Genomic DNA, 27541 nt, shown 5'->3' with positions numbered 1-27541 from the left:
CACCATTTCAGCTAGAATGATAGAATGAAGAGACCTGGTGATGCTGTTCCATGGAATTATTTTTCACTTAAGTGACTGCAAATTTCATTAAACAGTCTTTGAGGTTTGAGTAAGAGATTTTTTTCTTAAGATGTTCTGATTCTTGGGTAGGAATCAGCATCATTAATTTCCCTCTTTTTTTTCTTTTGTCTCTTTTTTCTTTTATGTTACTAAATGCAATCTGTGTTGAAAGAGAAAAGCCACAAAATAAACCGTGAAGGGGAAAGCATGTTTTTAAACGTTGTTTTGACATTTGCCTTTAGAATGGCTCTTCCTCTTTCTGTTTACCTCCTACACGTCTAGAGGATACTTAGTGATGTCACTGCCCTTTCCCCCTACTACATAATCTTCTGCTCCTGGTTCTCAGGAAAATTCTAGCTCTTCAGCCTTCCTGAGCTCTGCATGTCGTGTAAACACATATGACAGTTACTGTAGAGGCTGTAGTGTTACTAAGGCCCTGAGGAGGGAAGTTGCCGGACTGGGGAAGTGAGATAAGAGTGCAAGAAAATGGAGATGACAGAATTCAGAAGGAAGTCCCAAAGAGTTTAACTTTTTAAAACCCAGGTCTTGGAAAAAGCTTCATGAACAAATGCAAGCAGGGTAATTTATACTAATATCCAATGGCAACTGGAAAGAGTTATGACTGGTTTTCCTCACAGAAATGTTTGCTGTGAGAAACTCTCTTTCTTCTGTGAGGAAGAGAACTTTTAATTTCTGTCAGTAAGTAACTCTGCTTGGTTAAACTGTTGTGTTGATATTTACTTAGAGGATAATATTTTTTATAGACTCAGAACTCCAGAGTCCATCTGTAGAGGGAGAGGATAAAGAACTTTGTCAAAAGTCAGACGTCTTTCAGAAGTACCAGACCACAGCAAGTGGTGGGTCTTGGCTGTTCTCTGTTCTATCTATTCCACAGTTAAGCTGCTAAAACCAGAATGTACCTGGGAAATCCCTGCCTGCCACAGAAGGCTGAGAGAAGAGCAACTGGTTTGAAACCTTTTCCATTGTGACACAGCTGGTGCCTGCCGTGCCACTCTTCAGCACTCGCTGACTGCAGTGTGAAATGTGTATGACTTGTGATAGCTTAGCACCAGCCTGTGTGGCTCTTGACAGCATCTGTGGGCCAACATCTGCTTTGCAACTGTCGATGCTATTCTTTGGCCCTGCAGTACTGTAGAGACAAGTGCTGGTTCATGTTTTCACAAATAGCTCTTCAATTATGACAGCAGGAATTGCATCTGGGAAAGAATAGCTAGCTTTTCAAAAGTGTCTTCCAGCATCACCTCCAGACTGTCTCAATCTTGCAACATTTAAGAAAATGAAGTAATTTCACAGACTACTTTGGTGTTGTAATTTTTGCTTTTGTTTGCACTTCCAGTATTTTTTAACTTGTGAGTGAGGCTGTAACTGTCTTATATATTCTATAGAGGTTATTGAAGGGTTTTTCCCTAAGACAGTATTTTTAACAAAAATGACTTTTAATAGAAAAATACTTTTTTTCTTCTTCTTCTTTGGTGGTTTGTTGGAATTCTTTTTAACATTGATATTTTTTCATTGAATCTTTTTTTATCATTTCTTAACTTCTTCATAATGCATTGGTAGTTTTTTCCTGTGTAGAAACTGGTGCTTTGATTGCTCACTGTGAAATAGTTTTTGTAACCGAAATCCAGCTAGGCAGAATGAGACCAGTAGTGAGAAATCCTGCTTTTTACTTTGAATTAATTTCCTCCATGTACACAGGAGCATTGGGAATTCCTATTTAATGTCTTTCTGAAAGAAATCAAAGAACCAATTCAGGAAGACTGGTGCTTTAGTAAGTAACTTGGAACGATCTTTTGTTCCGTGATCTGAGCTATTAAACAGTACTCAATTTTCAGTACAGTTAACAAAAAAAAAATCTAGTATGATGTAGCATACTTGTGAAAATATCACTTAGTCCTAATTTTGGTGTTGTCATCTTTTATTGCATCACTTTAAAAGAATTTGGGAGATATGTAGGTGAATAAAGGTAAATTGGTGATATTTTTCACATGCTTCATGCAAAAGGCCTTCCTGACCCATTGTTGGTACTTTTCCTATGTCTTCTGCGTATATAAAGATGTGCAGAGAATGGTGGCTCTGAATGGACTAAGGACCCTCAGATGCTATTATCTTGGGACATAATCTGTGCCAAATGATTGGGCAACTGTTTGAATTGCTTGGAAATTTTCTGATGAAATAGACTTTTGCTGAAATTTATCACCATGGTGAAACTGAAATGTTTTGCAGATATGGACCAACTTTTTCCAAAGTTCTAATGGAATCTAAACAGAGCTGTTGCTTCTGGGCAAGTCTTTGATTTGATTACTTCTCTGGTAACTCACCTAATTGGCATGTTACTGTGGTGTTGAGGCTTCTACCTGAGCATGGTGCTCATTCATTTTCTGACAGCAGCCCCAGGTAGTTTTCTTCCTCAATAAGTACAGCGATTACTTCATTCTCTTGTGAAGAACTTAAAAAATCACAATTTTTAAATTTCTAATCAGAATGAAAATGGCATAATCCTCATATTAACAGCTATCCACTTAGTCCCTGTGTGTCATGCAAGCAGATCAGGCCAGGACCATTATTCTTTTCTTACACACAAGTTCATGGACTGAATTGTGGATACTGGGAGTGGTTTTCCAAGTGAAAACTGTAAGCAAATGTTATCTTTGCTTCTCTACCTTTTTTTTTTTTTTTGAGCATGTTTTGTCATTGATATGTTAGTCTTTCACCTTCTGTATGTATTTGCTTGCTACCACATGCATTCAAATTTTGGTGTATGAAAAATTCTTGTGTGCTGTTAGTATACAGCTGATAAAACAGGAAAACTCCTTTGGAGTTACTTAATTTTTGACTTGTTACTTGTAGGAGCAGTTGTTTTCTTGTGTGGCTTTACCTCATGGCAGGGGAACAATAGGCAGAGCATATCAGAAAAATGACCATGGAAACTGAAAATGCACTCCTTGTTAACTAAACATCTTTGAATATGCTTTAGGAGAATATTTTATATTTTTGTGAAAACTGTTTTTAAGGTCAGAATAAATATTACCTGAGAAAAGACAACAGAGTTTTAATGCAGAAGATGGTGCATTTAAAATGTAGATTAATTTTATTTATGAACTTGCTGCCTGTTACCCAGATAATGGAAAAAAGTTCTCAGATTTTCCAGATTGCGTAGTATTTTTGAAAGTATTGTTGAATATTTTGGCAAAGTAGCTCAGGAGGATATTTTCTTATGAATATGTATTGGAAATATATGAATCTGTTGCTGTGATTTCTTTGGTGAAATTCTCACTGATGTGGCATGTTTGGACTGAACAAGGACTTTGTAAACTTTTGTTGGTCCATTAAAAACTGCTGTCCTGCTGTAACAGGCGATGTTTTAAAAATACAATACTTTATTGCCTGTCAGCATAGTGTATGCATTTGCTTCCTTGAATTTAGTGTACTTTTGTTTTTAAAGCAACCCACTGAAACAAACTTGCACATGCAAAGAAATTCAGATTTGCAAGGATAACTCATGTCATATATGCAGAATATGAAAACTATTGCTATTGTCATAAGATTTTAAACTTTTAACAGCATAACAAGCCGTGCTGAGCACTTGTTACGGGCAAGCTTAATTGTGCTGCATTTGTCTGTGTATTCAAACTGAACTGCAAAGACTGTAATTAAATATTAATTATACATATTAAGTGTAAATCAAACTAGCCAAAATTATGGCAAGTGGGAAGCTGACTGACTTTTTTTCTCAGTCTAAGTTTGGATTTAGAAGTAAAAGCTTGATTTTGGTCATCTTGGAACAAGATGCATAATACCCTTGTGATGTTCTATCACTGCTGGCTAATGTAAGATTTGTTAGCACTTTTTATGATACTTTGCTGCGATCTTAACCTCCTGTCACAGGTAGAGTGAGACCTTTGTACAAAGTTTATTAGAAAAGTTCCCATTGAGTCATGAGGTGCAGAAGGGATATGCTTGCCTTTTAAACTGCTTCTCAAAGAGGAGCCTGGTGTGGCTAGATCCAGTCTTAATGCCAAACTAGTAGTTTTAGGCCTAAGAAATTATAGGGTTGTGATTGAACTTTGTACAGCTTTGTCCCACAGGACTAAGGGAGGCAAACCAGATCTAGTAATATAAAAATGAATTATTTACTATAATAAATGATTAGACATGAAGGTCTTAATCAGAATTATTTACTATGCATTATAGAAGCTAAAACTAGGATAGTATAGTGTGTGCTATGTCAAAACAATTTTATTAAAGCAATTCCACTAAAGCTAGCAAAGAAACCCCCGAAAAACTATTAAGTAGAGGTTGATGTTACTTACCTGTATCGCCAACTGTGTCACCTTAGCATTTTTACATAAGAATATTTTACCATATCTGCCACATCTCCACCTCATTATCAGCATGTTAAACTTTGGTGTTGATGAGTCAAGCTGGTTTTAGCATAATACAACACCGAAAGCAGCATGACACCCTCTTTAGTTCACTACAGATAGCTTTGCAAAATAGAGCATTGTTCAAGTTGGTTCATCCCATTCCAGGCAATGCATCCTATTGTGCCACCTACCCACCATTACTTGGCAAGGCTTTCATTATTGATGTTCATTCAAATTTCTTGAAAGAAGGATATGTATGTAAGCAAATGGACAGTGTGCGCATTGCTGTCATCTTTGGTTTACTGGCAATAAACATACTGAGTTATTGCGAGACAGCCTATGTCTTCAAGGCCTTGCTTGTAAATAGAAAATACTATTTAATCTTTCTTCTTTCACTAGTAAACTGAGCAGTTGGTGACACAGGCACAAACATTAATTGTATTTATAGCAGTTCTGAAGACTTGTTGAAATAACAAATGCTGTATTGTGCTCTTTGCAGACAGTGGCAAATCAGAGATGATGGAGTAATTTATTTTGGCTGAGGTTCATTAGTCTCGTAAGTTCATTTTGGAATTTGTCATTTACATCCTTGCATCTACCAGAAATGTAAGATGGTGTAGACTTGAACAAATAGAAGGAAGGAGGAACTAGAGGAGCTAGATCACTGACAAAGTGGTGCACTGTGAGATTGGTGCAGCCGCTCTGCTTCTAAAGGAGTAATTTGTCTTAGATGAGACTTAGTCTGTAAGTGTATGAACTGAATAGTTTTATAAGGCCTTAATGCAGATCCTGTAGATGGGGTGAGGGAGAAAGAGAGAAATATGTCACATGTACCTGTTGAGCTTGGAGTTTTTGATCTCTGAGTTTCCATGTTTCTTGTTCACAGCTGTAAGCTGCTCCTTCATAAACAAGCAATTATTTTTGTTCGTCATGTGAAGAATAGATTTTCTATTAGGCTGCTTCATTGATTTTTTTTGCCTGTGAAGCACAAGCTACAGTATTGTCGAAGGTATTCAAAATGTTGCAATCTTTATTCTGCTGGATTAGTGGAAAAACAACATAGTTAAACATAGATAAATCTTCATGCAATTTTGGTTAAATTCAGGAGCCTGACTGGGACTTACAAATGCTAGGCAGTTCTGAGCATGGAACAGTACTTTAAAAATAGAAGATAAATTAGAATACCCTCAAGGCCCCTTGATCTGAAACCTGCATGAACAGGTGGTTGTTCTCTGCTTTGTTTGAGGGTCGTGCTCTCAGATCAGTGTGCACGGAATGTGTGCTCAGTAGGTCAGAGATAGACAGCTCTCCCCCAAACAACCCTTCCTCTCTCCTTCCAGCATTTCAGCACAGGTCTGAAAAAAACTTGTGCTGACTGTGCTGACCTTCAGATCAGATCCTGGTGTGGTCTGAAGCACTTGGAGGAGGTGCGTACAAAATACATAGCTGTCCAAGCAAGGCAAAACTGTCTGTCTCTAAAGCTAGTATTGCAAGGGGAGAAATGCTAGTCATTGTCACCAGTCTGACTTCTGTGGGGAAAGAAGCTGAATTTACTGCTCACTGAGATGGGTTCTTTTTTGGGGATGGAAGAAGGGAGTGTGGTATTCGTGATACACTCAGTCAACACAGCACATGACACTGAGGAAGCTGTGTTGAAGTCTTCACTCCTGTTCAGGATGATACCTGTCTGAAGAGTCATCCAACATAAAATTTGAAGAGTTCTCCATTCTGAATTCTGCCCCCTTCAAGCTTCCATTTTGTTTCCCTCACCTTTGTTCAGTTTTAAAATCAATTTTTGGTCCTCTGTCAGGCCCTTTCTCTGTTGGGAGGGTCACAAAGGGAATATATATTTTTTTCCATTGCTGCAGGAAGCTGCTGTTGTGCTTAAGCACTTTCAAATAGTTTCCTGCAACCACAGAAGTGTTGTGCAATGACAGCAAAGGGTGGGTGTGCCTTTGCCCTTCCTGCTGCAAGACAGTTGATCTTAACTTCCACATGAATTGAAAGGAGTGGATGTTGTCAGTTTTCAAAGAGAATTAATTGTTGTGGCTTATTACATAAAGTGAACATACCGTGTCTCTTTTTGTGATTACTTTCCCTTTTTCGTTTCTATTTTCTCCATGTAATGCCATCAGCAGTTTTTTTTTAAGTTGTGCTGTATTTACAGAAAAGAAAAACGTGTGCAAAAAAGCCTGGTGATAATGTTTGAAGTTAGGTATCTGGCTTCTATACCACTTTCTTGCTAGAACTGAGAAGCAGTCTCAGTACCAAAAATGTGGTTTAATTTTTTTAAAAATTTTGTATTTAAAAAAGCCTAAATTTAAAAAGTTCTTGGCAAAGATGACAGGAATTTGGGCAAATAAGACAGGAGGGGATCACTTCATCTGTATCTAAAAGAAGATTTGATTTCTTCAATAATCATGCCTTATGTATTGTTCACAGCCATTAACATTTTTTTAATATTTTACTTTTAATGCAGATACATTATGGTCCACCTCTGCATGTGTGCCTGCTTTGTCTGACTTTCTGTGGATTCCTGCAGCAAGTGGATGTCTTGTGACATGCTTATTTAAAGGGCTTCCTCACTCCCATGTTTAGTACAGAGATTTCCCAAGTGATAAAAAGGTAATTAACTGTTGAGGATTTATCTGTAGTGAGAGGATGCTCTCATTTTTAAACCTTTGAAATTATACATTTGAAGTGGTATGGCTAAAGACTCTGGCTCAGGAGGCTTCCCTTCAAGAGCCACCTGTGGCCTCAAATGCTCCCGCCACCCCCTCCCCAAAAAGAAACCCTGTAAGTTGAAAGCCAATCTTTTGAAGGCTGTGAATGATGTATATTATTAAATTGTGAGAATTTTGTATGTCCTCCATGTTTTAGTGAAACGTCTTCTGTGAGTCATGATTTTCGATTTCATTAACCATTTTCTTGATGGTTGACTTAAAATTACTGAATTACTGCAGCACAGTGTGGCTGGTGAAAATAATTTTCGGGTGCATTGCTGATACAAACATCAACAAAGAATTGTATGTAGACATGTTCTGTTGTAGATGCTGGTGATTGTGGTTAGAGCAATGTATAGAATGATTAATCTTATCCTTTGGAAGCCATGGCTTAAAATATTATCTATATTAGGAATATAAAATAATTCTATTGAATCAAATTCTCTGTTCATCAGTACCAGAATCACATCTCTTACAGCTAGTAGTTGTTATCTCCAAAACATTATCCTTACCTCAGACTTTGTTACCTATTCCTATTTATTACTTGGATAATTGGTTCAGCCAATTTTTTTATTGAGCCTTCGTTATGTCAGACATCCACTCTAAAATGTTTTTGGACTTGGTATAGGGGCTTTTGTTGTTCAAACAAATACCTTTTTGGTACCGAGTAACTTATCTACAAAAGTTGCTTTCTGAATATGTTAAATCCTTTCATAAAACAGTGAGAATTATTTACATTCTTTACAAAAACACAGAAATTATTTTGAATTACAACATGAACAAATACATATACCCCAGAAAATTATAGTCAGTGAGTTCTGCGAACAGATGGGCTATTGTCTCCCAGTATATTTAGTCTCAAAATGCTTAGCTCCATCAGAAGAATAGGTCATATTTTAAATATACTAGATCCACAGCAGTTAATTTTTTTGTCATGTTTAGTGTTTCTGTTGTGCTAAGATAGTGGTCTCTGAATGGATCAAAGCAGGGAAAACTAAGTGTGTCCAATTTGAGACTTGTCTGGTGAGAAAATCAAATGAAAGGAGTTTTGTTTTGTTTTCACCAGTCAGTGGTGACCTTGTGTTTCAGTTACTTTGCACGTGAGAATCTGCCCATAAAACTGCTTTACTTACATGTAAACATGTAAGAGGCCAAGAAAACATGTTTTCTATTTTCAGTGAAGAAGATAATGTAGGACTATTTCTTGGTTTCACCTGCTTTGTCTGCACTTAAACATAAAAGACAAACTTGTAAGTTAATTATTTTGAAGTGATGTCACTTTTTTACAAATAGTGTCTCTTGAGTTTTTTTTCACATTGTCACATGGACTCTTTGAAATTAGCGCAACAAAGTATTTACTTAGCATTTTTTACTGCATTTTATTGCTATTTCACATTCTTAGGTGTGATTAGGCAAGGTTCCCTTCTTGGTTTATCGATTTTTTTATTACGGAAACAAAGAGGGAATGATGGGAGTTTTTTGAAAGGACAAATATGTTGTAAATGCACAGACTTTATAAAGGAGAGGCAGGCACAAGCACATTTGTTTAGTACACTTCTGAAACTGGACAAGTTTTCAGTTAGGTTGGCAAATTACATTTCCATTCAGTTTTGGATAGACATAAAGCTGAGTGACCAATGAAAAATCTATCAGTTCAGGTTAAGGTTTGAATAAAAAGAGGGTTAATTTTGGAGTATTTTGGGAAAACTACTGTAGTAATTAAAGATGTAGTAATTAAAGATGGCCCTCTGTGGTATTAAAGCTGTGAATGTTTTATATAAAAGCAAGTTGTAGAGCACAAGCATTATGTCTTGCATAATGTTGACAAAGGTAGTGAGAAATCTTTAAAATATAATGTTTATAGTCATGTGGTGTTTTTTTTCTTCTAAAAAATGATTATTCCTTGTTGAGTGAGGAGGAATGCTTTTTTTCCTTAGTTAAACATGGACTTGTTACCTGTGCTACCTTTGGAGCTAAAAGCACATATCTTTTCAGTTAAAGGTGGTTGGCTTTGTAAATGAGGCACAGGAAATCTGTGTATCCCCTACATAAGGGCCTAAGCAATGTAGTGAATGACATTTGTGTCTAGACGTTCTTGTTTAAATATCTATAACACACTGGTTCTTTGTGTTGCTTAGTTTGGGAAGTAAAAGAATAGATTTTTCACTTGGTGATGGTATCTTTTTTCTTTGCTCTTTCCCCCAGAATTAGCATAATGGTAACACAGTCTTATCCTCTTGTTTATATAATTGAATATTTTTGTCATCTCAAAACTCATTAAGTTAATGTTTTCCTTATTTAAGATGTTCAGCATTTTTTTCCTGCTGATATAACTGCTGTGGTTTCCATAGCACACATCATCTTTAGCCCACATTAATTAATACTCTTAGATAATTCTAAGCCCACATTAATAATAGATAATTCTAGTTAGGAACAGAAAATTTTTTTAAAAACTCCAGAATATGTTCCAAGCAGTTCTTTCCTGATAAAGCAACATAATTCAATACAAACAAAAGCTGTTGAAAATAATGCATTAAGAATGTAACACATATGCCTATGCAGAACAATGAACATATTTTTAACTCAGACATTTACATTTTCAAGTACAATAACTTTATTAACCATTCAGTATATTAAGCAGCAACATGTAGACCCTTAGTGAGTTTGGGAATGACACCAAGTTGACTGGTGCAGTTGAAGGGACTGAGGGAAGGGACACCAATCCAGAGGCCCCTTGGCAGACCTGAGAAGTGATTCCATGGGAAACTCATGAAGTTCAACAATGCCAAGTGCACCTGGTCTTGCATCTAGGTTAGTGCAATCTCCAGGATCAGTACAGGCTGGAGGGTGAATGGATTTGAGAGCAGCCCTGCGGGTGAAGTCTTGGGGATCCTGGTAGAGAAGAACTGAGATGTGAGCTGGCAATATGCACTGGCACCCCAGAAAACCAATTTCACCATATTCACAGAAGCATTGCCAGCAGGTCAAGGGGTGTGATTCTCCTCCTCTGGTGTGTTTTTGTGAGACTGCACTTGGAGTCCTGTGTCCAGCTCTGGGGCCCCTAGCACATTTGGAGTGAGTCCAGAGAAGGGCCACAAAAACAATCAGAGGGCTGGATTGCCTCTGCATGTGAGGAAGGACTGAGACAGTTGGAGTTGTTCAGCTCAAAGAGAAGGAGGCGTCAGGGCAACATTATTGTGGCCCAAACCATACTTTGATTCTAAAAAATAAAATATTTTTAATTGTCTTGTTTGAACCTATTCTGCATTTTCAGAATAAGAAATGCAGAATTCCAGGTGGTAGCTACTTGAAATAACTTCTAATAAAAAGCAAGCTTTTTGACTGTTATCTAAGCTTTTGTCTTTAAGCAGGGATTATACCAATTAAAATTATGATGCAGTCACAGAGAAGCAGAGATATTCTTCAACTGGCTTTTGGAATATGCTGTCTAATCTCATATTTTTAAACTTTTTTTTCATTATCAGATATATCTGTGGTTATTTATTACATTATTAATCTTCTTTGATTACATTTATCAGAGAGGACTGTTATTTTGATGGCAGATTAAATGATTTTTTTTTCTGAAAGAAGGTGGTCTTGGAAGATCTCCCATTCCTAGGTGTAAACCATGTCTGTTAGATTCTCACCTCAGCACTTTTTTGAAGTGTCTGCTTACAAGGAAAACTCACCTGCAAGGTGCTTTTTCTATCCTTCTCTTCATCAGTGCTAGTTTTTTTTTTGTCTTCTAAATTTAAATTGGGAGTAAAATGAGTTGTACAGATCTCATCAAAACAATTCTTTTGGCTTTCAGGTTTAATTAGCATGTTGCAGGTGAGCACATGCTGTCTAAAATCCAGTGAGAAGTGATAATCCTCTATCTGGACTCCCAAGTTTATATTTTGTTTTTTCCTCTAATAGTGTCAGTTGCTTTTCCTCTAGGGCTGTGTAGTAAATTGAAGAGAAACGTAGCTTTTCATAAATCACCTAAGCTATTTGCTTGTCTTCAAGTTTTAATGATTTTTCAATGTCAGAACAGTACTGTCACTGAACATGAATATTACAAATAATACCAAGAACAGTTAGTCAAGAAGTATTTCTAACATTTCTTTCAGACAGATGCTCTGAACAGAACCAGAACAAACTATGGCTTGTCTTACAATGACAAATATGGAAAGTACAGCAACTTCTACTGTCCACCAGAATGGTGACGTCCGTGGAAATAGCAGTGCACCCAAGCAGACAGAACCATTGCTTCAAGTGTACCTTTATCATTCTCCTGGGAAGACAGAAGGAGATTACCTTCAATTTTCAGCTGGAGAATATGTTGCAGAAGAGATTTGTGCTGTTGCCTGTAAAGCTTGTGGTAAGTATATACCTAACAGTTTATCTAATAAAGCCATGAAATCCAACTTCCTACAAGAAAGTTTTCAACAATCCAAAGCTCATAAAAATGGTGGCATTTAGACTGAAGTGCTAATTTCACTGTTCTGTCAGATGTAGTTAGCAGCAGGCTGTAAAACTGTTCCCATTAGAATGGTTGTGAAGCTGAATTGGGTGACTGCCATGTTTTTTCAAACAAATTAAAGGTATACCATCCTGTAACTGAAAGTCTTCTTTCATTGAGCTAAGATACAGTTTGAATAGTAAATCATAGCAGGAGCTGCAAATAGCATGAATTACTTCCTCATGCAGCCCTGCAAAACACATTGGTCCTGGAAGTTATGTGCATATGTTGTATAATATTCATGCTTAATCACTTTGCAGAAGGAAACTGTTCTGTTAGATATAACATGAATGCTTGTGTGTGTGGTTGATGCTCTTTGTAATGGTCTAGGAAATAAAGTATGTAAATAACAGGGTGGTATAATGTAAATAAATAATACATTGATATCCAAGAATGCCTTTGAATCGTTGCATTTACGTAGAGTCTAACATACACCAGGGCTGAAATCTGTAGTAAAATAATTCAAATATGCATTTTGTGCATACATCTTTCTTTGCAAAAGTACATTGAATTTTTTAATAAAACAAATTCGTTTCCTATAATCTCTGGGTATGAAAGGGATTATCTTTTTGTTCTTTTTTCTCTTTCATAGCAACCATTTTTGCTTAAATCATAAGGCATTGCTTCTCATTGGTTTTTTTTTTTTTTTTTTTCTGAGAGGATTTTTTGGTTGTACAGCAGAACACATATGACTCCATACTGTCATGTAATGTTTGTTTGCAAGACTCATCTTTCAGGAGTAAGCTGTGAGTCAGAATACTTGGTTAAGAAGGGAATGATCTGGGTAGTAAGCAAGACTGAAATATAACCAATTTGGTAATTGTTAATGAATTTTGTGATCTGAACAACTGATGGATCTTTTGATAGCAGAGCTGATTATATCCAAGTATGACTGCTGTTGGAGGCAAAGCAGGACTGGATCTAGGCAAACATCAGCAGTCAGAGAGTCTCGTTACATATCTTTTAAACAGTTCAAACAATTGAAAATTTTCCAGTCACTGCTAACTTGACATTAGATCCATTATATCTGGTATGTACTGGCTATAAAAATATTAGTCTGTCTAAATATTTTTCTGCCAGTTTCATACATGCATGCAAAAGCTTGGCCATTTTTTTTTTAAACTTTATTTAAAAACAGTTTTCTGGTTTGGGAAAATATAATAAATATAAACATTTTTGTGGGTTTGTATTTTTATAAGGAAAACTGTACATAAAAGTGACTATCACATTTTCCAAGCAGAAATGCAAAAATAAATAAGGTGTCTTGAAATTAAATTTCAATCGATGAGTTAGTCATGGTTCAGTTCTTGCATGTTAGCTAGTTAATTGCCAAGTAAAAGATTAGAAATGTCGCATCAAATTGAAGAAAAGGTATTGTTCTTAGCCTGAGGGGGAGAGTGGTATTAGAGGAACTAACTGATGATGGAAATGAAATATATTAGAGAAATCATTCAGGCGGTTGCAGAATCTTTGTGTTAGGTGTATCTTCATTTTAATTCTCACCCATCTGAATTGCAAATTTGCAATTTATCAGAATTTCCATGATACAACCCTTGAAAAATTCTGATCTCTCTTGGAAAACCATAAAATGGCAGAGAGTTTTTAATGATAAGTAAGTAAAAGCACTGTTTCAAAGCATTTAATGTGACAAATGGTGGCAATGTTTGCAGTCAATGAAATGTTTTCAAGGCAGAGAGTGCATTGCATAATGTTATGATTTGTACTCTTTGCTTCTATGCTCAAGAAGAGATTCCGTGCTGTTAACAAGGGAATTCTATGCATGCTGAATTTCCAGAATTGACATGACTCAGTGTTCACGTAGCTCAGAGTTGTCATTGACTGTAACTGTTCACTGAGGGTTGGTTTTTTTGTTCAGTGGTTTTGTTTGGTTTCAGGGGTTTTTTTTCATGTGTATGTGTGTGTGTGTGTTTGTGTGTGTGTGTTTGCTTGTTATTGTGAGGTTGTGTTGTTGTTTGGTTTTTCTTTGTTTGTCTTCCTTTAGGTGATAGCCTTTCCTGAAAATCCGCCCAGAACATGCAGCCCCCCTGCTCTCCCCCACTAGCTGGGGAATGAATTAATCAGAACTCTGGGCAATTCTGTTTTTCCAGGAAAAGAAATAGAAGCTTTGATTGACTATTCAGAAACCATTTTGTTGACAGGATCGTGGCATTGAATGTGATGTTTAGGGTTTGGTTAGCCTGCACTTTGTATGAATGATAATGCAAGATACTATTTTTATGTCAGAAAAGGCAAGCAATGGTATATGCAGGGCTATATAAGTTTTAAACAGTTTACTTCCAACTGTATGAGAACTAATGTATGTATTAGACTTTTTATATCAAAAATTTGAGACTTTTATTAATCATTCAACTAATTGCTTTCATCTTTTTATATCTAATAACTTACACGCTTGAGTTGAGAGTTTCATACAACAGTATTTCTATTGCAGACTCTTCTTGACTTTAACATTTCATAGTGGTGTCATGCTTGTTGTGATTTATACTTCCTGTTTTTTATTTTTTCTTATGAAAATATACTGTGTGGGAGAAGGGGTTCCTAATGCCAAACAGGTAATGACAATAAAAGTAACTTAAAATGATGTTATGAGACAAAAGAATTCTGGGAAAAGGCAAAATACCAACACCCCTGCTCAAAGACTTAGAATGAAGGAATTGAAATTCTCACAAGAAACCAGCAGAAAAAAAACCTCCGTTATTTCTTTTTCTGTTCTGAAACACATGTAGGTAACTACTGAAAGGGGCAGACCCCACACTTCTTTCATCGCATCTAAACAGCATGTAAGACAATCAGAAGAAACAACCAACCAATTCCACATATAAAACCACATAACCCTTTGGAATAAAACATATTTCAGTCTTAAACAGCAACTAGCTTATTAAATTTGATACAGAAAAGGGTTTGCCTCTATAGGGGTCTAGTAAGAGGGCTAAGAACTAGAGTTCTGTTGTGTATTTGTGAAGATTAAACTGCTGAAATCTGTAGGCTAATCATCTGACACCTTCTTAAACCAAAGCTCTACAAAACATACCAGAACTGCAGGTTTTAACATATGATTTTCTAAGAAAAGGAGTCACAGACTTACAGGAAACTAGAGAAACGGAAAGCATTAAAAAGGCAATGAAAGGGAAACCAAAACAAAACCAATCCCCCACAGGAATAAAACTGAAGGGATAAGTAACTGAAAGATTGGCTATAATTCTAAATGTTGCAAATTTATGGTGCAGTATTACATGTTTGATCCATCCAAGTTATGAGTTATGTGTTTTTCCTTTTTTTTTTTTTGCCTTCTTACCCCAAAGTATATTGTTTTAATGTAAAGTTTCCTTTAGATATGACCTACTGTAACTTTAACATTGTAATTTTTCATCCTACTCTCTGGCCTTTCGACCTGTGTCTCTTTCTGTCTTCAGAATATGTGTGTCAATACCTGCAGTTCATCCTTTTGTGCTGTTAGTTTTCAGGCAGTTAACCTGTTTTCCAGATCTAACACTGGCATCACAGGGAGGCATAACACTGCAGCACAGTACAATGCTGAGTCGTAGGCTATGTTTCAGCTGGGAACATTAAAGTCAAATTAAAATTCTGGTGCTGGTGAAGAGTTGATGCTCAACTGATTTTTTTAGTTTCTGATTAAGTAGGATTGCTTGTCAGTTACCATTAGCATAAATCAAAGTTGTTGAGGGAAAATAATATTTTCCAGTTCTGTTTTATTTTAACAGTATATGTTTGGGTTTGTTGCAAACTGAGTTACTAATATGGAAATGGCTAGTGGTTGTCCTAGTCACTACAATTTTCTTTCTATTGCTTTACTTCTAATTTTTATCAGTCTAAAATCTTAAAATCAATTCTTAGTTGTAAAATCAATGCTCAAATCAAATGATCTGATTTTGAAAAGGCAGGAAAAGAAATCTACTGTTGTAACCTGTTTCTAAACTGGGAGGCTAAGAAGACATTTTATTAAATGCCATACAGAGAAAATGAGAAAATCTTGTTATCTAACAGTGAGTATAGGACAACAGGTGAACATGGTCTTCAGTCAGACAGCATAAAGGAAGAATGAAAAATTTAACCAGCAAAGCAGCCTGCAGGTTATGGGATTGTAATTGCAGTGTTGTTGGCAGTACTGATACCTGTTGCCCGTAGTAGTAGAGCACTGTGGCAATCTGCTGCTTTTAACCCACAATATTTTAAAAATATTTTGTGAAAACTGTTTCCTGCTGATATTTGCTTCTCTGCTCCTCATGTAGGTATCATGCCGGTGTATCATAACATGTTTGCACTGATGAGTGAAACAGACAGAATGTGGTATCCCCCAAATCACATCTTCCATGTGGATGAAACAACCAGGCTCATCCTAATTTACCGGATAAGGTAATTAAATAAAATGTTGTGCACTTTTCATGATAAAACAAGACTGTGTGAGAGAACACAACCAGTATGATATTTAGTTGAACTGTAGTTTCTTAGAAGTTATGGACAGATTGCTGGCTTTTTCTGGAAAACAGGGAGCTAAAAGAATCAAAAATACTGGAGTGATTTGAATTATGTGTACTTTATTAATTTTCTCTATCCAATATGTTAACCAGTGTCAGATTGAAGAAACAAACAACAAAAACACAATAGAAGTAAAAAGCTTTCATAATAGTGATACATCTCATCTCCTCTGTGCTTGCCTGTTTGAAATAAGTATTAGTTTCTGAAATGCAGAGTAATTGTCCTGCATAGTCAGACATGTTTCTGCAATACAGCCATTTTTCACTAACCTTATAATTGAATGTGGACAACTAAAACTGCAGTCACAGTTTTCCTTTTGTAAACTGCCTAATTTATTTACATTATATAATTTGGCCTGAGCGGTTTTTTGGGAACTGTTTCAAAGGAAACTGGAAGGCACTAATAAAATTCTCTGTATTCTGATTAATGAGAATAACTTAGCAAAGGTTCTCATTCCTCTCAGTACAGTTGATCACCTTGCTAGAGTACTATAGTACTTCAAAACATCAAGAACTGGATCTGAAGTCTTCATTGAGTAACTGGGGTTTCATAGTGCTCCTCCAGATCAGCAGCACTAGTTACATGTATTTGAGAGCAGTAATGTCTGATACTGGTAACCAAAATATCTGTTTATTAACATTTGCTTGAATTTATTTCCTACCAGGTTTTATTTTCCCCACTGGTATTGCAGTGGCAGCAACAGAGCATACCGGTATGGCGTTCTTCGAGGCGCAGAAAGCCCCGTCCTTGATGATCTTGTCATGTCTTACCTATTCGCACAGGTATGCTTTGCTCTCCTGTTTTTAAATGCAGATTGGTGAGGGTTATTAGCATCTATTCCCTTTCCATCTTCTCCTAGTAACTCTGTAGGCTCTTGAAAGCCTGAAGCCCTCTCAAGCTGGAAATTAAATTCCATGCCCTATTGTGTATTTGGAGAAATGAAGTTCAAAACAGTGCTTCTAAGCATGATAGCAGCTGGTATTCCTTATGAATAAGTACATCTTTTTGTGGATGAAGTAGGTCATTCAGTCTTTAAAGAACCAAGCCAATAAAACACTCTAAACTAACCAAGTATAAACAATCAAACAACACAATCACAGCTCCCCCAATAACTGCACCCCAAACCTCCATTCTTGTTAAGCAGCAGTACACCAGGTTTCATTTGCTTTCTTGCATTCTTTTTCAGTGGCGAGCTGATTTTTTGGATGGATGGGTACAGATGCCTGTTACTCACGAAACACAAGAAGAATGCCTTGGAATGGCTGTTCTAGATATGATGAGAGTGGCCAAAGAAAAAGACCAAACCCCAATGGCTATTTACAATTCAGTCAGGTGATTCCGTAATTTGTAACTGTTTCACATCTATCTCCTGCCTAAACGTTGTATTTCTGTGCATTAGTGTCTAGGAGAAGGTGTTCACCTGTTGGCAGTTGATGTGTTGATGTAAAATAGTTACATAATTTTATCTATTATGTAAAATAGAAACTAATTAAAAAATTGTGTTGTGATGGCCAGTCATGATTTGGAGACATGGGTTTGTCTCTCTTGATGAAAGGTAAGGCAGCAGCTTATTGTGTGAGAAAATATGTAAGCAATAATTCTAGGTGAGACAACTTCTGTATGTCATCAGATCCAAGCCCCTGTTCCTGTCAGGGTCGAATTCAAAGTTAGATGAAGGGACTCAGGGCCTCATCCAGTCAAGTTCTAAAAATGTCCAGATATGGAGATTCCCCTGTAACTCCTTTGTCCTCTGCATGACCATGGTCAGTGTGAAAGAATTTCTCTGTACCTAATCAGTCTCCTCTGTGATACTGATAATCCTCTCTTGTCCTTTCGTATTGGTAGATGACAATTAATAGAACACCATACTTGAGCCTACTTTTCTCCAGGCTGAACACATCAAGCTCCCATATGCCTCTTCTCTCATGTCATGGCTCTTAACCATCTTGGGCAGATCTCTGCTAAACTTTCTTGAGTTTATCAACTCACTTGGGTGTATCAATCCTATCAGCTTCTACTCCAGCTGAGTTAATTCTGCCCCTGACACAGGAACTTCAGTGACAACCAACCACAGTTTTTTATTCTACCACCTGTATTTTCAGCCAGGAAATCTGTCCTTTATCCACGTAGTTGACATGCAGTATCCTCTTTACAATTTCTACACCAAACAGAGCAATTTTGTAACTTCTGCTGCCTTACCTTAGAACTTCACTAATGAAGGAACAGACATCTTTGAATTATGGAAAATGGCGTTATGTAGTTTATGTTGCAATTGAATGAAGGAAGAAATGGAAAATGGCAGGGAAGCTCTATCTGAAAGCATGTACTACAGATCTAAGAAAGGATTTTTGTTATCTTACAGTTGTAAAAATAACAGTACATTTAGAGGTAAAGGTGTTTTCAATGTTGACTTGTTTAGCACAGAACTACTTATCTTTGCTGGATTTAATGGATAAAATTAGCAGCTTTTTTTGTCTGGTTATGTATTCACAGCTACAAAATGTTTTTACCTAAGTGTGTGCGAGCAAAAATCCAAGACTACCACATTTTGACACGAAAAAGAATAAGGTACAGGTTCCGCAAATTTATACAACAGTTTGGCCAATGCAAAGCTACTGCCAGAAACTTGAAACTTAAGTATCTCATAAATCTGGAAACCCTTCAGCCTGCCTTCTATTCAGAGGTTTTTGAAGTAAAAGAACCTGGTGGAGGTCCTTCTGGAGAGGAAAGTTTTGCAACCGTTGTAATAACTGGAAATGGTGGAATTCAGTGTTCAAGGGGAAAACTTAAAGACTGTGAGACACTTGGAGAGCAGGTAATTTTAAAAAAAATTATTTTAATTACTTGTTATGGAACAGAGTAGTAAGCTTGTTTTAGAAGTTCTGATTTACCTCAAGCAAAGTTGGTAGGCAAATTTTACTTCACAATGGCATATAAAAAATGTGAAAATGTAATGACCGTGCCCCCAGGTGTAGATAAAATGCAGAAATTCCCCAAATCTTCTTTGAAAGCTGTGATCTAAGGACTCCAAACAAGAGGCAAATTCTATATCTTTCCTGCTGCAGTTAGACACCTACCAGTGTCTCAGCAAATTTAAAATGACATCTGTGTGATAGTGGAGTCCCTATAGTCTTTCTTCAGGAATAGGTGCTTAGTGGTTCCTATAAGCGCTAGTAATCATGTACTGCTGCATTTTTATTTATCAGTATTATTTTTTGTGCGTGTGTGTGTGAGATTTCCCATCACGACTGTTCATTATGTTGAGTTTACCAAAACTCGATAGAAACTCAAAACAGTGTACATTGAGAGTGTGGGAGTTATGCAGAGGTAAAAGTAAAGGCAAACTGGAGTATATGTGTTCTTTTCAAAATCATTGCATTGGTTTGGTAATTTTGATTTGTAATATGTAGCAGACAAGACCAAAGTACAAAAAGTTGCATTTCTATAGTGTGCTGTAATAATTTGTAAAAAATGCTATATGCTAGTGGGTTTTTTCAATACTTAGCAAAAAGTAAATCTGATTACATGCCCATATTTTTTGAAGTGTGGTGTTGGAATATTTGTAGATTGACAATTACTTCATTAATAGTTGCTATGTATCAGCCCTCTGCCTTCCCTGATTTTCCTGTAAATGCAAAGTGCTCTGACAGGAGCTGTCATAAATGTCAGATTCTGCAATTTCCAGTTTTAGGTGTACACAGTGTGTGCATACTATGCTGTTTGAGCTTGGCAACCAAGCCTTTAGTAGGCATAGTGTTTGAATGAATGATGTTTTTGTATAGATTGTCAAATTATTTTTTCATAAATAAAATGTAATCATCATATTATTGACAGACACTGCATATATTTTCACTGGTAAAGAAACTATGTATAAAGTTGGTTTTGAAAACTGGATTAATTAATATGGATGCTTGTAAACATGATTGTAACTCGTTTCAGTAAGCTTTACTGATGAATTGTTATTTAGATACTGAACTGAAAAATAATTTTTATTTATTTGTATGTAATGCCATATATGGGTGGAGTAGATTGTGAAGAAATTTGTTTTGCAAGTTTACATTTTCACCAACCAGAAGAGCAAGTAGGTAGGACTGAGAGGACTACCATACACTTTTTCTTCATCCAGCTAGATTTGCAGCTTGTATCACTCTGAATGCAGTTATGACATTTTGTATTGTTAACGGGCTTTCTAAACCTGTTTAATCAGGATACCAATAATAAGCTCACAAAAAAAAAAACCCTTCTCACAAAAGTAGTCTAAATGTTCTACTGTTCATAAAATACTACAGAGTGAAGAAATATCTACAATGATAAAAACCCAAGCCCATATGTGGATATTTCTGGTCATGGTTCCTGGATCTCTGTCTGTTCTTCAATTTATGTTCCTAGGGATGATTCCATAAAGGAAAAAATGCTTTATTTGCTTGTAATGGCATGTTTAAGGTTTTATAATCCTCTTTGTTGTTAGCTTATGAGTTCAGAGTTGTAGAAGTTCCAATGCTGCAAATAGGTGAGAATTTTTAATTGCCGTTTATGTTATTACTGAAATTGTATGATATTTGTTGCAGGATTTACAAACATACTGTGATTTTCCTGATATCATTGATGTCAGCATTAAACAAGCGAGCCAAGAAGGCTCCAGTGAGAGAAGAATTGTCACCATTCACAAACAAGACAGCAAGAATCTGGTCTGTTTACTTTGGTTCCTGTTCTTTCTAATAGATACTGCTTTGAGCAAGCTGTGTGATTATTGTGTGCATAGTATTATATAATCCATGACTATGTTAATTAAGCATGACATAAAACTAAACACTATTAGCAGTGTAAGGCGTGTTATCAGAACACTAAAGGTTTTCTGCATTCAAAGCTACGTGCTTGAAATGAAATAGAAATAGATGTTTATATCTGAGGAAAATTTCTGGTACACAGATTGGTTCTTTTGTTTATTAGTCTTAAACCTGAGTCCATGGTTTCATTTCTCAAGTGTGCTGTTTCCATGGTGTCCTGATAAGCTGTCTGCTAGAGACCAACACATTCAAAAAGGCTTCAAAATGTTCTGAAGAAAGAAGATACAAAATAAGTATCAGGACAAAATTAATGTTACTGCTTTTACTGTGTACAATTCTTTGAAGAAGATCTTAAGAAAGTATTTTATGCCCAAATATAAAAAGCTTTTTACTTGAACTACAACCTTGCATTTGAGTTAGGCTTTCTAGCAGGTATAACTATCACAGAATTGTGGGGTGGGCTGATCCTGGCTGGGCACGAGGTGCCCACCAAATCTGCTCTAATCACTCCTCTCTTCAGCTTGAACAGAGGAGAGAAAATGCAATGAAAGGCTTGTGGGTCAAGATAAGGATAGATATTGCTGACGTATTAACCATCATGGACAAAACAGAATTGACTTGGGGAAATTATTTGAATTTGTTTCAGAGTAGCGTAATGAGAATAAAAAATCCTAAAAATATTTTCCCACCATCCCTCCCTTCTTTATGGGCCAACTTTATTCCTTATTCTCTACTTCCTTCCCCTCAGCAGTGTAGAGCATTGAGAATGGGAGGTGTGGTCAGTTCATTGCATGTTGTCTATGACTCTCAGTCTTCCTCAACTCATCTCCTGCTTCAGCAAGGGATCCCTCCAATGGTGGAGAGTCTTTCATGAACTTCTCCAATGCATATTGTTTCCATAGGATGCAGTTCTTCATGAACTGCTCCAGTGCTGGTCACTTCCACAAAGTGCAGTTCTCCAGGAACAGGCTTCTCCACAGCTCCATAGTGGCTCATGGGGCCACAAATCCTGCCAACATCTATGTTTCCCTGTAGGCTTCCCATGGGGTCACAACCTCCTTGAGGCATATCCTACTTCTGTGACATGAGGTTGTTCATGGGCTGCAGGGGGATCTCTGCTGCCCTATGAACTTCCATGGGCTGCAGAGGCACAGCTGCTTCACCATGGTCTGCACCATGGTCTGCAGTTGTGTCCTGGTCCTCTTAAAAAGGAGTTTGAAGACACTAAATTCTTAACACTTAGTCAAAACACCTCTTTTTATTGCTCTCTAGCAAAGAACTTGCCAAATGTGCTCAGCTAAGTATGTCTCTGGTGTCACAGGCAAACACATACTAAAGCCTGTTCTCTTGGGTTACGCTACTGAATGAAACCTAGGGTGGCTCAGAAAATGCTTCTCTGTTTTTGTTTTATTTGCAGCAATTAATATGTTGTTGCAGATTAATGTAATTTTTTCCCTGCTTTTATCTGGTAATCATACTGTGCATAGGACCTTTTTTCACACCCATTTTCCTTTGACCGCACCATTTTTCTCCCTGCTCCTCTCCAGTATAGCAGTCTTCATAGTAGTAAAACGTCATCTTCTGTCTATGATCCACCTGAGGATGCCAGTTTTTGCTGACTAGTAGTTAAGTTTTCAGGCAGGTACTTTCCTGGACATTTTTCTTTTCTGCTTGAAGGCAGACATATAAATCTTTGATAAGTGAAGGCTTTCCTTTAGGGAAATGAACCAGACTGTATTGGCAGTGCAGTAGGTATCTGCATGCTGACTCGTATCTACTTGTTTTTCCCTTTCACATGCTTTCATATTGGCATTACTCTGCTGTTTCATCTATTTAGACTAGGGTTTGTTTTTTTTTTAAGGCAGATTTCATAGAATCATGGAATGGTTGGAGTTGGGAGGGACTTTAAAGATCAGCTGGTTCCAATGCCCCTGCCATGGGCTGGGACACAGTTCATTAGAGCAGATTGTTCAAAAGCCTGTTCCAGGGATAAGGCATCCACAACTTCTCTGTTTTCTTTGGTTTGGATTTGATATTGAACACTGAAGGTTGCTATCAAGTTTTGAATCATAACAATAAGGTAGAAGGTACAAACATCAGTTAAAAACTGCTTTTATTAATGTCTTTAATGTGCATAGATATGCATATCTTTTATAGCATTAGCATATTCAGGAATTTTTTGTTGCCTATTAAAAATTGAAATTCTCTCTCCATCCCTACCCCACATTGTTTTCTGGCAATTGAACAGGAGGCTGAATTTCAGTCATTAAGAGAAGCTCTCTCCTTTGTATCATTAATTGATGGATATTACAGATTAACAGCGGATGCCCATCATTATCTCTGTAAAGAAGTAGCTCCACCATCAGTCCTTGAAAATATCCAAAGCAACTGTCATGGGCCAATTTTGTAAGTATTTTTTTTTAGTGATATGATAATTCAATATTTTTTTGGAAGATGAGCTTTAGTTGTCTGTGAACTGTGGTAGGCATCTTAAAATGTTTTTAATTGCTTTTATGTAACATAAAATGCTTTATATTTTTCATCTTATTTTTCACTTGTAAAATACAGTGCCTTTGTGACATGTTATAAAAATTAAGTGGAAGGATAATTCCTTGATAGAGATAGAAATAGTGAGTTAGCAAGACTTGTTTAAGAGGAAATTAGTTCTTATAATAATAATGAATGTTGTTTTATTTCAGCTCTTTTTTCTTGTTAGCCATTTTCCTGGTAAAACCCATCTTTTTCAGCCACACAAATGTTTTGCTAATTTAAGCTTATTTGTTAAGTAATTTTATTATAGCTTCTTTCATAATGCATGTTGAAAATCATATCATAAGCTGTGGGGAATATATTTTTTTAGCTCTTAACATTTCTTATTGGATAAATAATTGTGACGGTTTAGCATCAAAAAATTTCAATATGCTGCTCTCTACATAAGCAATCACCCTATATATTGGAAAATAAAGGGCAGAGAGATTTTCTTAAAGAAAGCTGTACAAAATTGAAAGTTTTACTTATTGTTCTATTAGATATTTGTTAATATTGCTCATTACTCAACATCTTATATTTATGCATTTTGCAATTATGCAGCATTAAACATTTTCTTTTTACTGCAGCATGGACTTTGCTATCAGTAAACTGAAGAAGGCGGGTAATCAGACTGGTTTCTATGTCCTTCGCTGCAGTCCTAAAGATTTTAAAAAATACTTCCTTACCTTTGCTTTAGAGGTTTGTATTCTGTCTTAGTGCCTATTTAATTTTTGTTGTGATATAACAATGAGCCTGAGATGTTCAGTGAATGATTCTGAATTTTCCCCCAGAATGTATGTCTGGTATGTATATTCTATAGCTACTTTTGTCAGACAGGGCAATTTTCAGGGTCTTGTGAGAAACGTCAGAGTTGATACAGAATTGCTGATGCACATGCCTTGGAGACCAAGGGAAGACAGCCTAAGAGTTCTGGAGATAATGACATGGATCTTGGGACTGTGATGTTGGGATAAATGTTTGGGAGATGGAGCTGGAGCAATCTGATGGGTTTTCTATTTTTTTAACATTTGGGGATTTTTACTTGAGTTTTTCCCTGGGTTTTCCACATACCTCCTCCCCCCCCCCTCCCCCACAAGTGGGGCTCCATTAGATTGGGTATACAGCCTTTGACAATCTGAGAGTGCCTCCTTCACAGGTTCTTCTGGGTTTGGGTCTTGTCCTCATCCCCAATACTACCATATTATTTGGCAGCTGTTACATCAACACAAATCTCCTGGGTATTTCTGTTGTTAGCTAGAGAGAAAACCACCCTGGAGATGCATATGGGTGCTTAGAGAACCAGATGTACCTGTTCTCTCTGGCATTGCAGCTAGTGATGACATAATGCTTTATTATTGCTGTTATATAATTTTATGATCTTTTTTCAAGAATGGATTTATCCTTAATTACATTAGCAGAGCTCCCTTTGTGTTTTTAGCTAGGAAAGGTAATACTCGAATTTTCCTGCTGGTATACAGCGAGCTAGCAAGTTTGCTAATACTGTCAGAGATAGGTACATTTCTGAAAATGACCAAGTAATGCTGATGTGTGAATGGAGAAATGTTGTGTCCAATCAGTGAGGTATGTTTGGTAGGGAATTTTGTAGACAAAGAAATCAGTTCCTGAACAAGCTTAGAGAGGCAAAGTTGAGAGTCAAGCTTGTGAGAGAAGACTACCATTGCCTTTAAGGGACTTTACTGCAACTTTTTTTTCTTTTTCTGAGACTTGAGCAAGTCATTGGAAGACTTTTTATATTCAGAATTTGTTGAAACATTTGTTGCAGGATTGAGATACAGCATCACAAAAACACTATTAAGAGTTCATCTTGCTTAAAAATGTTTAATGGTATCTTTTCAAGAGTCTTTGTGAAAATAATTCAGTGCATATTAAAAACACATATTAGGAAGTAATTTCTTAGAACTGTGCTGGAGATGACACGAAAGCAGAATTACAGCTGAGATCTCCAAATCTGCCAAACAAACATGAAGCATAAGCATTAGGGCTATTGCTTCCAGCAAAATTTTGCTTTGATGTAACCCCATGTCAGGGTGAATGAGCTTTCCTTAATAGCTCTGAAGGATTTTTCCTAGGATCCATTATCTGTTTTCTCAGCTCCATCTTTTCAGATTTCATTAACATTTGTTTTTCTCTAGCATCAACATGCTAGTTCCAGTGATGGGGGTAGAGTCATGTTTTCTCAGAATCAATATTACATAGTGAGAACAAAATAACAAATTATGATCATATTTTACTGAAGCATCCTTTCTCTAATTAGTAGAGTGCTATACATTTAGATAAGCTTTCAAATATTAAATATTAATCAATTTCATTTTTAATGGAAAAATTTTCTGCAGCGTGACAGTACTACAGATTATAAACACTGCCTAATTACGAAGAATGAGAACGGAGAATATAATCTTAGTGGAACCAAGAGAAGTTTTAGTAATCTTAAGGATCTCTTGACCTGTTACCAGACAGAAACTGTCCGTTCAGACAGCATAATTTTCCAGTTCATCAAATGCTGTCCTCCAAAACCAAAAGGTAAGAGAGAGATTTCTAAGCAGAAAGTTTTCTGTTTTCTAGACTAAAGACTTAAAAATAAGTTAATACTAAATGGCTCTCAGGTAGATGCATGATACAAAACTGGGAAGAACTATTGGTACCCTTGAAGGCAGGGAAGCCCTTTAAAGAGACCTCAGAGAATGGGGCAATCACCTGCCATATGAAGTTTCATATGAAGGATAATGTCAGATCCTGCAGCTGGGATGGGGCAACCCTGGATGTACAGACTGGGGAATGAGTTGCTGGAGAGCAGTGCCATGGAAAGGGATCTGGAGCTCCTGGTCTGTGGCAAGCTGAACATGGGTCAGCAGTGCCCTGGCAGCCAGGAGAGCTAAGCATGTCCTGGGGGGCATCAGGGACAGCATGGCCAGCCAGGCAAGGGAGGGGATTGTCCTGCTCTGCTCTGCACTGGGGCAGCCTCACCTCCAGTGCTGGGGGCAGCTCTGGGTGCCACAGTAAAAGAGATACAAAGCTATTGGAGAGTGTCCAAAGGAGGGGAAGCTGTATGAGGAGTGGCTGTAGTCAGTTTTTCTGTTCAGCCTGGAGAAGAGGGGAATGAGGAGGTGCCTCACTGTAGTTACAGCTTCCTCATGAGGGGAAGAGGATGGACAGGCACTGATCTCTTCTCTGTGGTGACAGTGACAGGACCCAAGGGAATGGCCTGAATCTGTGTCAGGGGAGGTTTAGGTTGGGTATTAGAAAAAGCTTTTTCACCCAGAGGGTGTTTGGGCACTGGTAGAGGCTCCCCAGGGAAGCGGCCACAGCACCAAGCCTGACAGAGCTCAAGAAGTGTTTGGACAATGCTCTCAGGCATGTGGTGTGACTTTTGGGGATGGTCCTGTGCAGGGCCAGGAGCTGGACTTGATAATCCTTGTGGTTCCCTCCAACTCAAAATATTTTGTGATTCTGTGATACATTTGTGTGGGTTTTTTTTTATTTCACTGATCTATTTATTCATCTTCTTACTCATAGTTTCCAGTCGTGGTGTCTGCAAAATTTTGATGTAAGATAGTCTTCCAGAAGTAATCATGGTAACCAGTTTTGTGATTAGAAGCAAAACTGGTTTCTTAATTGCAGTGGATTGTGTGCAGCAGCATTTCTTCTTACATCAAGTATTTTCATGTCTTGAGAAGGAAAGAGCTACTAAATGAATTATTTATCACTGAGAATACTTCCAAAGGCAATGGAACCAACAATGTCAGTGAATTTCTGTCATTGTTGATCTTAGCTATGTCAAGTCTGCAGTGTGGTTTCAGCTCCTTTTTAATACTTAAAAATTACACATGGAATAGGGCTTCTGCCTGAGGAGGGGATTTTTCTTGCATTTGCATTTTTTCCCCTGTCTTTGATATTCATATCTTTCTCCTTTATGAAATCTTTAAATATCTGCCCTTCTAAGTAGTACTACATACAGTTTAATATTGTCTTTGTCTTTATCAAAGTTCTTATTTAAAGACAAACTTGCCAGAACAG

At 36.9% G+C, this 27541-nt stretch overlaps 1 protein-coding gene across 2 annotated transcripts in view; it reads left to right on the top strand.

Annotated features, from left to right (window-relative positions):
• The window catches only part of JAK2 (Janus kinase 2), an 82434-nt gene that overhangs the window by 31082 nt on the left and 23811 nt on the right, over positions 1-27541 (top strand). The window contains exons 1-10 of one of the 2 annotated variants that reach the window (XM_054284650.1): positions 6984-7073; positions 11284-11534; positions 15944-16067; positions 16855-16972; positions 17377-17522; positions 18684-19005; positions 20759-20878; positions 23226-23383; positions 24094-24205; positions 25861-26047. In XM_054284650.1, the coding sequence (XP_054140625.1) occupies positions 11315-11534; positions 15944-16067; positions 16855-16972; positions 17377-17522; positions 18684-19005; positions 20759-20878; positions 23226-23383; positions 24094-24205; positions 25861-26047 (1507 nt within the window). In that variant the 5' untranslated portion in view covers positions 6984-7073; positions 11284-11314. Of the gene's footprint in view, positions 1-6983; positions 7074-11283; positions 11535-15943; positions 16068-16854; positions 16973-17376; positions 17523-18683; positions 19006-20758; positions 20879-23225; positions 23384-24093; positions 24206-25860; positions 26048-27541 lie in introns of those variants that run through there. The other variant, XM_054284658.1, reaches the window with a different exon arrangement.

This window comes from Melozone crissalis, unplaced genomic scaffold, assembly GCF_028551555.1.
Source record: "Melozone crissalis strain CALT ecotype California unplaced genomic scaffold, PUWL_Pcris_2 ptg000005l_1, whole genome shotgun sequence".
Taxonomy (NCBI): Eukaryota; Metazoa; Chordata; class Aves; order Passeriformes; family Passerellidae; genus Melozone; species Melozone crissalis.
This window is presented reverse-complemented; position numbering and strand designations above follow the sequence as displayed.